General features: G+C 35.9%; 2 protein-coding genes across 3 annotated transcripts; one reads left to right on the forward strand and one right to left on the reverse strand.

Moving 5' to 3' along the window:
* Positions 1-13: 13 nt before the first annotated feature.
* Positions 14-4713, forward strand: LOC135689006 (retinol dehydrogenase 14). Of its 2 annotated transcripts, XM_065206116.2 has the most exons (3): positions 14-771; positions 2475-2809; positions 3146-4713. In XM_065206116.2, the coding sequence occupies exons 1-2, from the start codon at positions 96-98 to the stop codon at positions 2765-2767; spliced, it is 969 nt and encodes a 322-aa protein (XP_065062188.2). In that variant the 5' UTR covers positions 14-95; the 3' UTR covers positions 2768-2809; positions 3146-4713. The 2 variants fall into 2 exon arrangements, with proteins under 2 accessions (XP_065062188.2, XP_065062179.2); XM_065206107.2 differs by lacking the exon at positions 3146-4713 and having other exon boundaries at positions 2475-2983.
* A 351-nt stretch (positions 4714-5064) lies between these two features.
* LOC135689024 (histamine H2 receptor) lies at positions 5065-7625 on the reverse strand. Its single transcript, XM_065206131.2, has one exon. The coding sequence runs from the start codon at positions 6987-6989 to the stop codon at positions 6030-6032; it is 960 nt and encodes a 319-aa protein (XP_065062203.1). The 5' UTR covers positions 6990-7625; the 3' UTR covers positions 5065-6029.
* Positions 7626-16659: the final 9034 nt, after the last annotated feature.

The following is a 16659-nucleotide window of genomic DNA, read 5'->3' on the forward strand; positions in this document are numbered from 1 at the left end:
GTCTCGTTCTCGTGCTCTCATGTTGAAGAATCTTTTAAAATTGCAATCGAAACAGGTCGCTTTTTACCTGTTCTTAAATTTTGTTTTCAATCATTATGCTGAAATTAGAAATTTCGAACATAAATGTTTTTGTCTCGGTTGTCTCTGGTATGGGTATCATTATTGCCCTAAGGCGATTCCTGCGCCGAAAGGTACCACCACTTTGTACCAATGTAAACAGCCTTTACGGGAAGACTGTAATAATAACTGGTGCTAATACTGGCATTGGAAAAGAAGTATCAAAAGAACTGGCAAAGAGAAAGGCAAGGGTGATATTAGCTTGTAGGGATGTCGAGAAGGGTAGGAAGGCAGCCAGAGAAATTTTTGAAGAAACAGGCACTTCTTGTGATGTCGTTGTTAAGGAGCTTGATTTAGCCTCATTTAAGTCGATACGAAAATTTTGTCAGAATATTTACGATACGGAGCCACAAGTTAACATTCTTATCAATAATGCTGGTGTCTTCCATCCACCATATTCTCTTACAGAAGATGGTTATGAAACAACATTTGCTGTGAACTACCTAGGCCATTTTCTGTTAACAAACCTACTTCTGAGCAAGTTGAAAGATTCAGCCAGGGTTATTATTGTAGCATCAAAGCTTTATGAAAAAGCGAAGATAGACTTTGAGAATTTGAATGCAGAAAAAGGATACAAAGGTTTTGATGCATACAAACAAAGCAAATTAGCGAATCTATTGTTTGCCTATGAGCTGTGCAAGAAGGTACCCAGAGGTAAGTGTGCAAAGCAGCAATAGCAGACACTTCACTGTTATTGAGGGGGGGGGGGGATAGGTAAGGAACAGTAGTGTGCTAGGGATGAGCTTGCAAGGTCAAACTGTCTTTGATTCTCTTCAAAATTTGCTGGTTTAGCTCATTTGTCCCTATCATTTTTGTGCATGAAAGGGAATCCACAAGAACACAGGTTTATTTATCATTGTCTAATGTATCAAACTCAAATCAATAGAAATTATATAAACCAAGAACAAAAGAAGTCAGTCAGCAAAATTGACTTAAGAAACTAAACATATTCTGGTGAATGTATTGTAAAGCAGCTGTAAGGCATCTGAAAAGAATGGCAGCTTGCTCTTTTTTGAGTTGGCTGTTTATTGTACCTGGTCCATCGTTATCTTCATAATATTCATAGTGGCCATCATTTAAAGCTTTGTTGTCTCCAAACCCATGTCATAAAAAATCACATACCAACATCTTGGCCATATGCTCAATTCATATCTTCATGAAATAGTTATGCACAAGATTGCACACACCATCTGTATTTATCTTCTTATCTTTTTTTCCTGGAAGTTAAAAGCTGAGTTTTTGTAAGCAGATGTTTCCATAATTTTTGAGTCACCTGGAGGGTGAGGCACAAAGTTTAATCACTACTTAACACCCCCACCCCAATTCTTTCGCTTAAATCTGCCCCTTCTCATAATCCACGAAAAATTTCAAACAGTATTATGCAAGAATCTCCTGGCAACATACCACCTCTTCTCTCCTACCAAGTTTGATCAATTCTGCTTGCAATTTTCTGTTTTTCATCTATTGTAATATTGTTATATATTTAATCTTTTTTAATTTCTGCACTTGTTTGTTTGGTATTGTTCATAAGATGATTCAAAATTGCTAGATAAGAGAGACTCTGCTTCTGGAAGAGTCTCAATTTAATTACTTTTCAGGGAAATGTACCTGTTTGTGGCTGCTAGTCAAAAGATTTTTCTATGAAGCTTTGTTTAAGTTATAATGAAAAGCAACACTCATGCCAGTTTCATTTTGATTTGTTTCCATTTTGATCTGAAAAGACATTTTCAAATGTATCCATTTCTTATCAGATTAATGTGTACACAATAAAAACAAATAAACTCTCCATTTTTGAAAAGAATTATTATGGATAATTTTGAAATGTTTTTATAGCTGCTTGTTAGGGAATTTTTGAAAGGGTAAAGGTATTAGGTATTTTATTATCCTGCTTAAAAGATATATGCATGATACTGTTTTAAAAAGCAAAGTTTTCTGAAAAATGCTAAGAGGATGAAAGTTATTATTTGGTAGCATTTTGCTCCAGAAGATAGTTATTTGCAAGGACTAAATGGATATTTCATTTGCAAAACTTTTCAAGCTGATCTAAGTTATGGTATCACAAATGTGACAATTTCAATGTATCCTCAGCCTAAAAAAGTTTTTCATATGCCAGTGATTTTTTTAAGAGTTTTAATACAATTTTAGTTTCTTAAATTGGCCTTTTCTATCTGCCATATAGAGTGGACAAGGACCCTTTTGATATCTGCAACTTTATTCAGTATCTTTGATCTACAAAGTATGTTTTTTTCAGATTCTTATTCCATTGAGTTTATTTCAAACTAAGATCTTTTTAATCCGACAACAAATGCCAAGTTTCAGCAGTTGAAAAGCAAATTTATCATATTTTAATCCAATAGGTGTAACAGTCAATTCTCTTCATCCTGGGTTTGTTGCAACTGAACTGCCAAGACACAAGCTAAATAATAAAATAAAGAAGATTCTCTATCCAATTTTTGCATTCCTGTTTATGCGCACCCCAGTAGAAGGAGCCCAGACTGTTGTTCATCTTGCTACATCATCAGAACTTGACAGTGTCTCTGGAGGATATTTTGGAGATTGTAAAGAGGAGAAACTTCAACCAAAAGCTTTGGATGATAAAGTTTCAGCAAAACTGTGGGAACTGAGCCTTGAGATGTGTGGTTTAAACTAATCATGTGATGTCTTTTCACCTTTTTATGGTCATGGGAAAAAGGTATTTATTGGAGCACAAGTTCTCCAGACTGTTTTTTTATCATTGTGTTCTTGTCTTATTAGATGATTTTGAAATGTCATTGTTAAAATTACCTATGATATTCTAAAACAAGTTTGCATTTTAAGCTTTGAGCTTAGATTCTGATAAATGAAAGTGTTGAAAAGTTTGTTATAAGTTCTTTTTGTTTTCTTCACATTTTCTTGGGCACAAATTTGGGGTATAATTTTTGCATATCAAACTATGGGAGATATCAGATAGGAATAAGGATATTGAAAGAACGCCCTAAGATTTACCTAGTATAGCAAATAATTCAATGAGATGATAATTTTTTTGAAGGTGCCATGTTGATTTCAACAATCTCAGAACCTGTAAGTACAAATCAGAGAAGACCCAGACACGAAGCCAGTGCTGAAAAGTTGGGCAGGCAACAGGGGTGAAGCCAAAAAGTTTTTTGGAGGGTTCTGTATTGCTTTTTGCCGACAAAAGGGCGAGTCTCACTCTTTTTGGGTGTGGTCACAAAATGAGTACTTTTATATAGTTTCCATTTGAAGCGTTATTAGTGCCATACTTTGAAAAATGAGCTGCTACAGATATCTTAACATGTCACAATGTTACAAAAAGACCATAATTATATTACAGGGTGAGAAAAAACTGTCAACAGACAAAAGCACCCTTCTTCAGGATAGTCCCTGAATATTTTTAATCCTGAGAACCTTCTGTTGTGTATTAGTATGGAGGGGTACAGTGCTAGGGGGTGGGGGCTCAGGTGGGCTGATGCCAAAAAGTAGCCAATTTCTACTTTTGCTATTGTTTTTGCAATATTTTCGCAATGCAGAGGCAGATCCAGACTACAGCAACCTACGCAGAAGCATAAGTCAAATTTTTACATCAACAAAGTAAAATGGAAACTATCAAAATTTTTAATCAATAGTTTTTTGGCGAATTCTTTAGCAACGTCCGTCCTAGATATGCCCCCGTTGATACCAATAACATGCAGAAGACAGGGCATTTATTTTGCTGACCATCTTTCAGTCTCTCTAGAGAACAGTGGAGTGGCAATTCAAGGCATTTATCTGGTCCGTATTTTCTATCTCTAAGGTATTTTCTGAATTCAGAAGCTTGTTTGTCCGTCGAGAGCCAATAACCACTTGTTCGACCCATGCAGAGATCTTGTAAGCCAATCAGCGTGCATTTCACCTCTGCAATCTTTGGCGCGAAGATAGGTGATATTTGATTTAGCCATTATTAATATATTGTCTCTGCAGCGGTACAGCCAACCAATATGAATCAGAGTTGACCTATGCAATCATTTACAGTTGTCCTCTGCAATTGTTTGTTGCAACTAATGAAATGGAAATTAACAATCACATGAACTTCAAGCTAAGCGTGTCAATTCTCTAGCGTTGCGCTCGGATTGTGGGTGGCCCTAGTTCGAATCCTGCCGAGGTCGAGCAACTCAGAGGAGGCTTTTTCCTTCGAGTCGCAGGTAAATCGAGTCATCTACCCTTTGAGAGTTGTTTCCCAAGATTTCCTGTTTGGAACCCCCTGTGATACTGATTTTATTCAGATAAATATGGGCGTTTCCAACACAAAAAGGCGTGGCTTCTCTTTCTGACGACCTTTGCATAGGTCAGAAGTCAGGCTGGATCCGCACCTGAACAGCCCCCCCCCCTCTTATTTTCATACTTCATAGCACTACACTCCTCTGCATCTGCATGTTTAATAGTGTTTGATGTTACACATGCAGAGCTGTATGTACTTTGATGTTACGAGCATGAAAGTTTCAAGTTGCCACCTGTCATATGTAATAATTAACGATATTTCCTTTATATCTAGCGGAGCTTACTTCTACTCAAATAAACCTGTGTAGGCCTGATTAGTCGAATGACTTTGTTTGTATGCTACTGGCCGAGCGGCAATTATCTCTTTCTTTTGTTTCAAATCTTTCTGTTTTTTACAATGGCAAGAGCTCTGGAATCCAACAATTCCCCGCTCTCCGCTTTATATTGCAAGCCAAGATTGATTTTGCAAAACAAATATTCATCAATTTTTAATGTATCAGTTCTTTGCGAAAAGACAATATTTTGCTACGGGATATACAAAATATGCTATCTAATTTTCCGGAGTGTCTTTAGGAGAGTAAATTTAATTTTGAAAATTGCGGTTTGTGTAATGCTAAAAAAGGTACCGTCAAATGACACAATAGAGCAGTGGGAGAATGACAATAGCTTGCCTTTCACCAATGAGAGTTTCCCTGAAAATCTGACGTAAATAAATTGAATTTCATTTTAAGTAAAGCAAATTAGTTCAGTTTAAAGACAGTCGCTTGCACTTTTTATCCACACTCTTTGATAAGGTTATCGAAGAAACACGTTGCTGTAAATCTGTGCACTTTCAAAAGGTCATGTGAATATATATCGTATCATAACTATACAATATTTCCAACTATATTAAGTGCTACATTTAAACAAATACCCATTTATGTAACTATTCCCTTGGTCTTTGTTAACTTAGAGCCACTTGCAAAGAGGAGCCTAATATTAGTCCTTGTGGGATTTCATGAATAAAAGCGAACTTTAATTGACCATTCTTTCATACGAGCAAGGCTGGAATTGTGTTCACCTCTTTTGTTGTATTTGTATGCTTCGATGTTGCTGGTGCCGCCGACTCACACAATGCTCACTTGCGAGAGGAAAAAAACTTATAATCTGGGCGCAAACTCTGCTTATTTGTTTGCCTTAGAGCATGTCTATGAAGGGGAATAAGGATGATGGGTTTTGGTTAATTTAAGATGTTGTTTGAAAGGTGGGTGGCCTTGCTTGCGATTATTTCACGAAGCGTTTAGAAATCTAGAGCTTGGTATTTTTGACTATGGGTTTTCATTTTAGGTTTATGCGTCATTGTTGTGATCACGTAACTCAAATGCTATGAGGAAAACTGGCAGGTTTCAGAATAAGATTTTAAACCTTGTAAAAATTTATCTTTAATATAAATCGTGGCTCAGATTTGCTTTTCCTGTGCAATGGCTCGCTTTTTATGCTAGAATCACTCTTACAAGCTCAATGTAAAAACGAAAATTCGAAATAATCAACCACATAGCTTTTTGCATGATTTGAATCAATTCTTTGGAAGGTTCATTCGCGATTTGCTAGTTATTGCTAGGGCTTTCGTTTTGTCAGCAAATTATAACATTCATCAGCAAATTTAAGCTTGTCTCGGGTTAAGTGCTAGACTGCACTGAAACATTAACGTTCTCTTTTAAGAGGTATTGTCGCCTCAAGATTGTGTTTATGACAAATTGCTTCATGCCTGCTTTGAGCTCCTTGTTCCTCCAAAAGTAGATCACGGGGTTCATTGATGAATTGCTGTATCCCATGACAAGTGTCATCTGGTAGATGGTGTACAGGTATGGCTCAAAATCACCGAATGAGAGTTTGGCTTTGCGAGCAATCATGAGATAGACGACGAAAATAACCATTGGTGTCCAGCACAATAGATAACAGCCAATAATCAGGGCAAAAGTTTTCGCCAGCTTCCAGTGATGCCTTATTTTATCAGTTTCGTTGTTACTTGCTTGGGTCAGTCCTGCGTTGCGGGGAAATATTTTCGCTTTTTCTTTGATGAACTTGTATGACTTCCAGTAGCAAAAGACAATAACCAAGACATTGAAATTTGCACTGAGGACCAAGAGAGCGTAATAGATGTCTAGTGTGACGTCACTGAACATGAGAAATCCCAGGCAAATTGGATATACCCAGCAAAAAGTTACCATGAAGCGTAGCTTTCTTTTCGTCATATACATATTGTAGTTCTGGAGTTTCACCAAATGCAGGTAGCGGTCATAGCTTATGAGTGTGAGAATCCAGGATGATGCTCCACACAGCATTGCTCCAATATATGTTACTGCATATGCCACTTTGCAGTCCTTCCCAATCGACTCGGCGAATATTTGGGCTGAAGCTATTGGCTGCAACACAAGACCAACTGTAAGATCGGTCAAGGCAAGGCACACGATTAGATAATTGGAACGCCGTCTCAAAGACTTATAATGAAATATAACGAGAATAATCAATAAGTTTCCAAAGGTCGCGGTAAAGCATGTTGTCGTGTTGATCATTCCAAGGATGATTCGAGCCGCCTTCTGCATGAAGTTTGCGCCGAGAACGCTGCACGTATCCATCTTTCTGCAGTTGTGACGTTACCTTGTTCTTGCCTATTCTATAGTTTTTAGTGCATTCAGTGATTCGTTACGTTCGCATAAACACCACGACGTAAAGTATTGAAAACCGACCAAAACCGTAAACGAAGACCTTTCTCTTGACTTAGCCGTCTTGAATGACACTGTCAGCTAGAGATATGGGAACGCAAACGCATGTCCCAGAAGCCTTCGCGAATCTTTCAGTTCCTCCTTTAACAAGCGTTTCAATCCCCCTCGTTTCTTGGTGACTTGCTTTCTCTTCCGTGTGTCCGTCTTGATTTCTGTGCTTCTGCGAGAAGCTTTAAATTTTCCAGATGACAGATTCGCTAGTTTTTTTAAATACGATAACAATTTTGAACTGATTATAGCAGGTGGTTTGACTTTATATTCACTGGCGTCCCTGCAGTGCGAAATGAATTATCCACATATTGACATTTCGCTTGCAAAGTAACCTAGGGTCCATAGAAATTTGACTCCATAGAAAAGTACTTGATAGAATTTGATATCAACTATATTGTTCACTGGCGGTGAAATTTTCCTTTGAAGCTTTAATTGTATACCGGACAGTTTTAATTCATTTGCTTTTAAAATACGAAAAAATATTAGCAAATAAGGGTAAGATGACCCTTAGAATATTTGACCATTTTCAATCACAAGACTGGAGGTGGCGCTCTCATCATTTGGACCATTTATTTTTGGGCTGTCAGTTCTCCAATTTTTGAGGGGGTCGAGTAGAAGAAACAGTGGCCTTCTTCCGCCGACTAGCAACACTTTGTTCATGCAAAAGTAGTAAGACATTCGGCTATTAACTTATGCATAGAAATAGGAAGTTAAAATTAAATAGAACCTGAAAATATCAAGACATGAAAATATCAAGACATGAAAATATCAAGACATGAAAATATCAAGACATGAAAATATCAAGACATGAAAATATCAAGACATGAAAATATCAAGACATGAAAATATCAAGACATGAAAATATCAAGACATGAAAATATCAAGACATGAAAATATCAAGACATGAAAATATCAAGACATGAAAATATCAAGAAATTAAAATATCAAGACATGAAAATATCAAGACATGAAAATATCAAGACATTAAAATATCAAGACATGAAAATATCAAGACATGAAAATATCAAGACATTAAAATATCAAGACATGAAAATATCAAGACATGAAAATATCAAGACATTAAAATATCAAGACATGAAAATATCAAGACATGAAAATATCAAGACATGAAAATATCAAGACATAAAAATATCAAGACATGAAAATATCAAGACATGAAAATATCAAGACATGAAAATATCAAGACATGAAAATATCAAGAAATTAAAATATCAAGACATGAAAATATCAAGACATGAAAATATCAAGACATTAAAATATCAAGACATGAAAATATGAAGACATTAAAATATCAAGACATTAAAATATCAAGACATTAAAATATCAAGACATGAAAATATGAAGACATTAAAATATCAAGACATGGGTTGGTAGGGTAGAATTACAAAAACATTTGATATTTACAGTCCCACTTCAAGCTGTCTTGCAACTTGTGCATGGGCGCCTACACCGGAGGGGGGGGGCTGCCCCTCCTGCCTTCTTCGAAGAAGTACCCTGTAATTTAAGAAAATATTATAGAATCTGATCGATAATTGATGACCACTTTGACCACTCTCGTTATGTTAATTTCTGTTAGAAGTTATTAGAAAGATTATAAAACCAGCAGAAAAACGCAAAGGTTGAAAAGTTTACCCGTGACAAGGTGGGCCACAAGAGGGAGACAGCAAAGATAATAGTAAATAAACAAAAAACTTGTTCCCTCAGAAGTACTCTACGAACCTAAGGAAGATAAATCGGTATTAAATCTTAGCGGGCAATCAGCATTTTACAACCAGTTTCCATTTACAACAGCCATAATTTTTATAAATCAAAATATTGTGAAAAGGCCATTCAATACCCATTTCTATGAATGGATAATTTCGTCAACATTTTCTCTATGTTTAGAATCATCAAGATAGAATAAGGAACTTCTTAAATTTTTCTTGTTTCTTGTAACTTAAGTTCTTTATTTTATCTTGGAATCATTGATGGTAAAAAACCAAGCTGTATGGGCGGCACATATCCATGTTATTATGTTACCCCACCCTCGCCGCTCCCCCGACCCAACCTGGAATACTCGATCATATTAGTAGTAAAATTCTACGATTTGCCCTCAGCACTAAAACTGCCCCTCCTGTCCTAATCTTGTGCAGGCATCAATGAACGTGTGAGGAAAAATCTATACCAACATAAAGTTTATATAGTCATGGTCAATTCACACTTACAAGCTTGTTGCCTTGGCCTAATAAAAGACACAATGTAATGCTTTCTCGAGTCCTGCTACAATGAACGCAAACTTCTAACGGGTACCCTGTCACAAATTAAATGTGAATAGATTAAGCTGTAAATGTAAACGTGTGTGTGAGTAAGCTTCACGTTAAAGAAATATATCGTGAAGTCAGTACATTTCGCAGCCCAAGCCATTTTGGGGGATTCCTTTGGCCCTCCTACTATGCTACCTTCGTATTTATATTCGTCCCAGTCTTCTTACGTGTTGTGTTCATGCCCTATATTGTAAGGTTAAGATTTTGAAGTAGTGATGTTACGATAAAGACACGCTACAAGTTTATGATGGACTAACAAGTTACGTTTACGTTAAAGTTGTATATAGTCACGTTTTGTATATATTTAAAAATAAATCAACGATATGGAGCTTCATTAAAGTCTACGCTCTACCGAAGCTATGTTCAAAATACAACGATAGTGTTAATAATGAATGCAGTTTTTACATACATTCATTAGCCCTATAAATTCATGAAAGACATATTTTCAACATGAATTCTCCAACCTAAAGATATAAGAAAGTAACATATAAGAAAGGGTAACAGAAATTAGTCGAATTTTAGTCTAACATTGTTTTAAAGAGAACAACGGACATATGTCCTTGTGTTCTAAAAACGATTTCAATTTCTATTCAATTTGAATTGGCATTAGGCAGTATCCAAAGACATAATAGAGTACCGAAGTGATGACGTCACAAATCCTTTTCTGAGTTTTTCAATTTTGACAAAATGTCCCAAAAGAGCATTATGAAATACCTCTAAATGTGAAAAATCAGTTGAATGTGCTTCAAATTGGTTGAGATATGGCCACATAAGCACAGGTTCTTTCCCTATCAAATCTTTGTTACTTGGTTTTGCTATATAAATTTGTGAACCCGGCCAGAATAACATCAGTTTGCCGTTAGCAAACTTGAACTCATTTATTGACCATTTCTAACTGAGTTTGCATTTTGAGAAGTATTGTATGCCGTTCTTTCAGAACATGTGATCAAAATTAAGAAATTCTTTATTTATTTTATATTCAATATTTTATTTATATTCTAAAAATAAATTTTTGATGACGCCACACTTCGGTACTCTTTTGTATGGAATGCCTGGTAACAAAAGAGGATTCTATCATGATTGGTTGCCTATTAATAGATGTGTATGTTAGCCAGTTTTATATCCATTCATTCTCTTTAACAGTTTAAGCGAACTTAGCATTGATGCATCTGCCTATCACAGACTTACGTAACTGTTATTCCTTGATAAAGCTAAACAAAATGACAATATCTTTCCCTGTGAAGAAAAATCAACAAAACGTTGAGCTGGCCACGGCAGATTTGTCGTTAATCTCTTGCATTGAATCAAAAGAAAATAGAAGCACCTGCAGCAGATCAATCATAACATTGCCCGATCTTATTTGTCACACATTATGTTAACTTATGCAAATATTTCTCTTGGTTATCTGATCTCGAATGAAGATATCTGTATTATCAATATTCGCATTTGGAATCGATCTTCGCATTTTTCCAATAGAAGGCCAAGGGAATGTTTGGTTGGGCAATGTTCATATATCAAACTATGTTTGATATGGTCAATGACCTTAGCAGCAGATGTCTGCATTTCGGTTTTGCCGCTCTAAAAGATTTACGTCATAATGGTTCGCAGTTTCTTGATACTCACACAGTTGATCAAATACGAAACACTTCCTGCAACGTTGGTTTCTTGTTTAGCTTTACTAAATTCGATCATTCCTGTTAGTCCAGCTGTTATGATTCAGAATTGTTCAAATTAGTGATATAGCATTAAACTTTCACAGATTACCGATGACCCCTTGGGTAATTAATCCTGAAATAGTGCCCATTGACTAATTAACTAACAGCTAAAGTTTTAGCAAAAACACTCTTTTGTTTGCGAAAAAGTGGGGGGGGGGCATGGCCTCCATATCAGCGTTTAACCCTTTATAAATCATTTAAAAAAGTGAAGTGAGAAGCGAAAATGACCATCCAACTCATTTATGTTGTGAAAAGTGCGAGACTTGTAGATCAGGCGGAGAAGGGGGTATCGTCCCCCGAAAGCGACATTAATGACATAGGGTGGATTTGGTCAATGTTGGGGTGCTGATTCCGAAAATCGATATTCAAAACCGAGAGGGCTTTCAGCCTCATTTCGATGCTTAAATTCTCATTTTGAACCAAAAGGACACTTCTGCATAAAGATAGTGTTAAAAAATATTAAATGCTAATTGAATATACAAACGCGTTGAAAAATCGTGTCTAGGGATGCAAAAACATATATTTTCAATTGTTATATCAGTAATTTTCATTTTCCAACCTCGATTTCATTTTAAAAAGCGATTCGTAGAACAAAATCAATTACTTGCAATGGATTGTGTTATTTCAACTGCATTTCAATCGATTTTTTGTGAAATGCAGTAAGATTGAATTTTTGAAAATTACCCACTTTATTCAAAAACTTATTAATTCAAGAATCACTAGATAACTTTGGTTATGTTCCACATACGCTCACTCACTCTCCGCTTCGGTAACTCTCCCATCTTGATGCTGATATTAGGTTAATGAACACCTTGAAATAATCACCAGTTAAAGCTGTACTATATACAACAGGCACTCTTAGGTATATGATATATGTGTTAGAAAGCATATTTACCAAAGGCGCTGAGACAGCGATAGTGTTTAAAGATTTATCAAAAGTTGGATAAGGCTATGTAAACTTAAATTATAGAATCATCTTTATCATATTTAGTATCTTGATACGTATCACAGACAATGAAAAAAGTTGTGAATTCTGCTAGTATGGTTGGTGCGACACTAATATTTCAAGTTGAATACATTTCTTTAATCGACCTTGCTTTCCATATTCCGTGTTTCTTAAATTCTTTGCAATTAAATCGGCAATTGCAAAAGCAGCATTTATCTCTGTATCATTTCTCGCAGCAACAGCTGCATTTTTATTGTTTTTCCGGCCGTCTCTGTCACAATTTTTTCTCAATTGTTGCTTCTTATGATTCACGTTTACTATTTTTTTCTAGAAATCATGTATATACAGATATCAGGAAAAAGCCTTTCGGATGTGACTATTCTGAGTCGGGTTCTCTTGTCGTTGGTTGGTTAACCTGACCGCTGGGATCTTTTACTTCGTCTTATTCTGGCTTTTTTTATTTAAATCCCGGGCTAATTTACGCCCTTCCTGAAAACGCGTTCATTTTTGTTCAGAAAAAGTTAAAAGTTCGTTCTGCAAGTCACATTATGGAATAAAATCAAGGCGTGAAAAAGTATAATTACAACTTCAAAAACTATATAGATATGTTTTTGCATTCCTAGGCACGATTTTTGAACATTTTTATTTTAATCAAACAGCAATTAATATGTTTTAACACTATCTATATGCAGATATTTCTATTTGGTCGAAAACAAGATTTCCAGCATCGAAATGAGGTTGAAAGCCCCCGAATTTGCATAGGTTTTCGGAACCAGCGCCCCAAGGTTGACCAAACCCGAGCATCGGCATAAGTTCCGCATGCGGGGGACGATAGCCCCCTTCTCCATCTGGTCTATTTGTGCATGAAAAGTATTCAAGCTTCTTCAATAATGCCCTCCTTAACACTATAGAAAATCGAGCTAAAATTAGTCTCCTCTGGCATCATCATGCTAGAAATGTTTTGTTTCAATTAACCACAAATCAAGTTTATACGTTTTTCAAAGGTGATTCACGTACTCAAAGTGGGGAAATGAATTATTATTATTTTCTACGGAACAGGGGTATTGTAGAATGGGTACAAGTTAAACAAGAAGAAGTATGTGACAAGAGACTATGACGAATAGCAAACAATTATCAACAAAGGGCCCCTATTGTGGAATGAATTGTTGGGCGCATTCTACATCCTTTTTTTGCATTTTAAAACAATAGTTTTGTATAGCCTGCGCACAGACTCCAAGTAAGATACTTGCGCAGGCTATTTTTGTACCCATCATACACAAGTCGCCAAGTCCTTTGAGACAACAGATCTTTTTCCAAATTCTCATTGCCACAAGCAAGGAATATTTTTGTTATTGTACTCACAATTCATCTTCACGTTCATAATTATATTAATATTTCAGACTTCGTGCACCCAATGATGAATCATTGTCCTTTTCAGCTATGATGATTGAATTTAGATAGAAATGCTTGCAAAAATTTAACGAAACTGACGATTAAAGTTTGAAGAAAAAAACGGGGCCTCGTTAGCCTCGTGTCGGAATAACCGTATCAATTTAGCCACAATTTCAATGATATCTGATTAAATAGAAACTGAGGGTTCGCGCTAATTAAGGGAAGTCATTTAAGTTAATCAAAAATTTCTTTATTGATTGAGTTGAAATTAAGAAGACTTAATCAATATTTGATAGGCTGTGCATGAATAACTGAACTAACGCAATGTAACAAAACAGCTGCCCAAATAGGACGAGTCATGTTCATTTCAAAATGTTTTCTTAAACTGCTTTTTCGGCGCTTGGCGAATTTAGCCACCCGCGTCTTCAAACGAACTGATTAATTACATCTAAAATAAGAAGTCGATCGTTTGTTGGTTGTAAAGCAGTTCAGAAGGTTTTGAATCTCAACTGATTGCAAATAAGCGCAAAAAAGGGCAAAGTATTGGAAGGAGTTTAAAGAAACTGAGTAAAACTGAGTATTGAGTAAAAGATAGTGTAGAAAGAACAAATATGTTTAAAAAATTTCTGGTACTGCAACTTTATTAGCATTCAAAACATTTTATTTTGCGAGTCACATAAGTCTGTGGGTTTGAAAAATCATCATTATTAAATCAGTACACGAAGTAAAATAGACGAATACTTTAGAATAATGGGCTGGTTATCAGGCTAACGAGTACTTAGAGAAGAAGGAGTAATCACAGAAACAGGAAAATGGCTTTTGAATTTATCACCCTTGAAACACTGCACTGTCACATACTCTCACACTTCTATTAGACAAACCGATCAACAGAGCAAAGTAAATTTTTTATACTTGGCCATGGAAACATTAGACTTTCCCAAAGTCTATTTTTTGTTGAATTCGTTAGGCATTCGTACTACTGCGAGGGCATATCTATCGTCTCCTCCGCAGTTTAGATATGCCCTTGCAGTAGTACGAATGCCTTACGAATTTAACAAAAAATAGACTTTGGGAAGGTCTATGAAAACACTCAACACTTTCTTAATGATCTGTGGTAAAATGGCAGGCCTGGCAACAAAACATGGATTTCTTAGCTGAGGAAACAAGAGCACGTTTTGTACTGGACCAATCAGCGGGATTGTTTACAACATGTCATTAGCCAATCACCTGCCAGCCAATCACTCGACGTTTTGCGCTAACAAATCACCCAGCCATCACCTGGGAATATTGTATTTCCTGAATGGCAAATCACTGCTTTAAATCACGTACGCTCTCGAGAGTAATCACACTTTAATCACAAATTAATCACATTAAAAAACAAACCAATTTAATCACAGAGTATAACATTAATCACAAAAACTACTTTAAACAAATATTAGAATCTTTGACCGCGTTTATCCGCAGATGGTACTGAAAAACTCAATATTTAGAATTTCCCTCTCACACTTTTTCATGAACACGTTCAAAAATCTGCAAACACGCGCTCGAGAACATGAACAAAACAACAAAAAGCTTTTATAAGTACCCTACGATGGAGCAAAAATTAAGGTCTCGTTATGATGCCGGGGTCACTGAAACAGCTATTGCTGTTTTTGTTGCCCAAATGCCACTGAAGTTGATCTGACCGAAAAACACGCCTGATAGCAGTCATTTTCACTCATTTCTCGTTGATTACTACAGGGACGGATCAAGACAGTTCCGGATGTTGTAGTTGCAATTGTTAAGCCCCGGAAAAACGACTGGACATTTGCACTGGTCACATACTGGACATTGTTTACTTCAGAGTATGGACACCAAGAAAATATTGGTGGTGGCAAAACGACTGAACATTGTCCAGTGAATTTTTTCCCTGTTGAATAATGCGGGTGGGAAAACTGGCAACAGGGCATCACTTTACCTTTGAAAATACACTTTTCATAGCCCTAATTGTGTTATCTTATGAATTAGAGTGTATTATAGAAGAATTATGGGAAATGATTCATGTCAGATTTCTTGTAATTTCCACAAATAAAGTTTGATAATCAAGTTCCATTTTACTGGAACTTGTAATTTTTGATATCGGTGAAAGTTTCAGGAATGACAGTTTAATTTCCCAATAGTGATATCACTTGCGAGGGCAGAGAACAGAGCACATGCATTTGTCTTAATGTCTTCCACGAGGTGTTCAACAACTGTTTACTATTTTTCATCCCAAGCTATTTGCATCCATGTTACTAATGCTACTGTACAGAAAATATAGCTATTTTGGTGCGTATTAAAATTCTGATAAAGAGCGTAAAGAGCCCACACGACAGAAAACATGCATTTGCCTTAATGTCTTTTGCGAGGTGTTCAACAACTGTTCACCGTATTTCATCCCAGACTATTTGCATCCATGTTGCTAATGCTAATGTTCAGGAAAGATAGCTTTTTTGATGCAAATTCAAATCCTTATCACGAAAGTAGCAGCCCATAAAAAGAGCACATGCATTTATCTTGATGTCTCATTCAAGGTGATCAACAACTTTTCACTGCTTTTCACTTCAGGCTACTGTCACCCTGCATCCATGATGTAGAAAACCTATAATATTGATTTAATATTTTGCTTATGCTGCTGTTCGGAAGAGATATCTTTGTTTTTAGTTGTCAATGTTATAAAACTTTGTTTTCTTTGCAACTGCACTTTTTTTCTTTGCAAATCTGCAACGGTCAAATTATTTCTTGATCCACCCCTGTGCTGAACTGTATACTTTTCTTTTCAATTTTATATAGTATGTTGCAAAATCATTGTCAAACCAGCACGATAGTTGGTCATTTAAATTATGAAATATTGTTATTTAATTTAGCTCATGAAATTGGTTAAACATCATGTGTTCAGACGACGTTTATTGCGCATAAACTATTTGAGAGCACTTTTGAATTTATGATTCAATTTCTAAAGAATCACAAATAAATGAAAAATTTATCACTTTTATCACTAAAAATCAACTTAATCACACACAAAATTGACTTAATCGCAAATTAATCACTAGTGATAATTATCTCGTACACCATTTTCAAGAGTGATTTTCCCCTCGGTATTTCCTAAAAAAGTTAGGCTTTATAATCGCCATTCC

This window comes from Rhopilema esculentum, chromosome 10, assembly GCF_057945365.1.
Source record: "Rhopilema esculentum isolate cy_ngs chromosome 10, ASM5794536v1, whole genome shotgun sequence".
NCBI lineage: Eukaryota > Metazoa > Cnidaria > Scyphozoa > Rhizostomeae > Rhizostomatidae > Rhopilema > Rhopilema esculentum.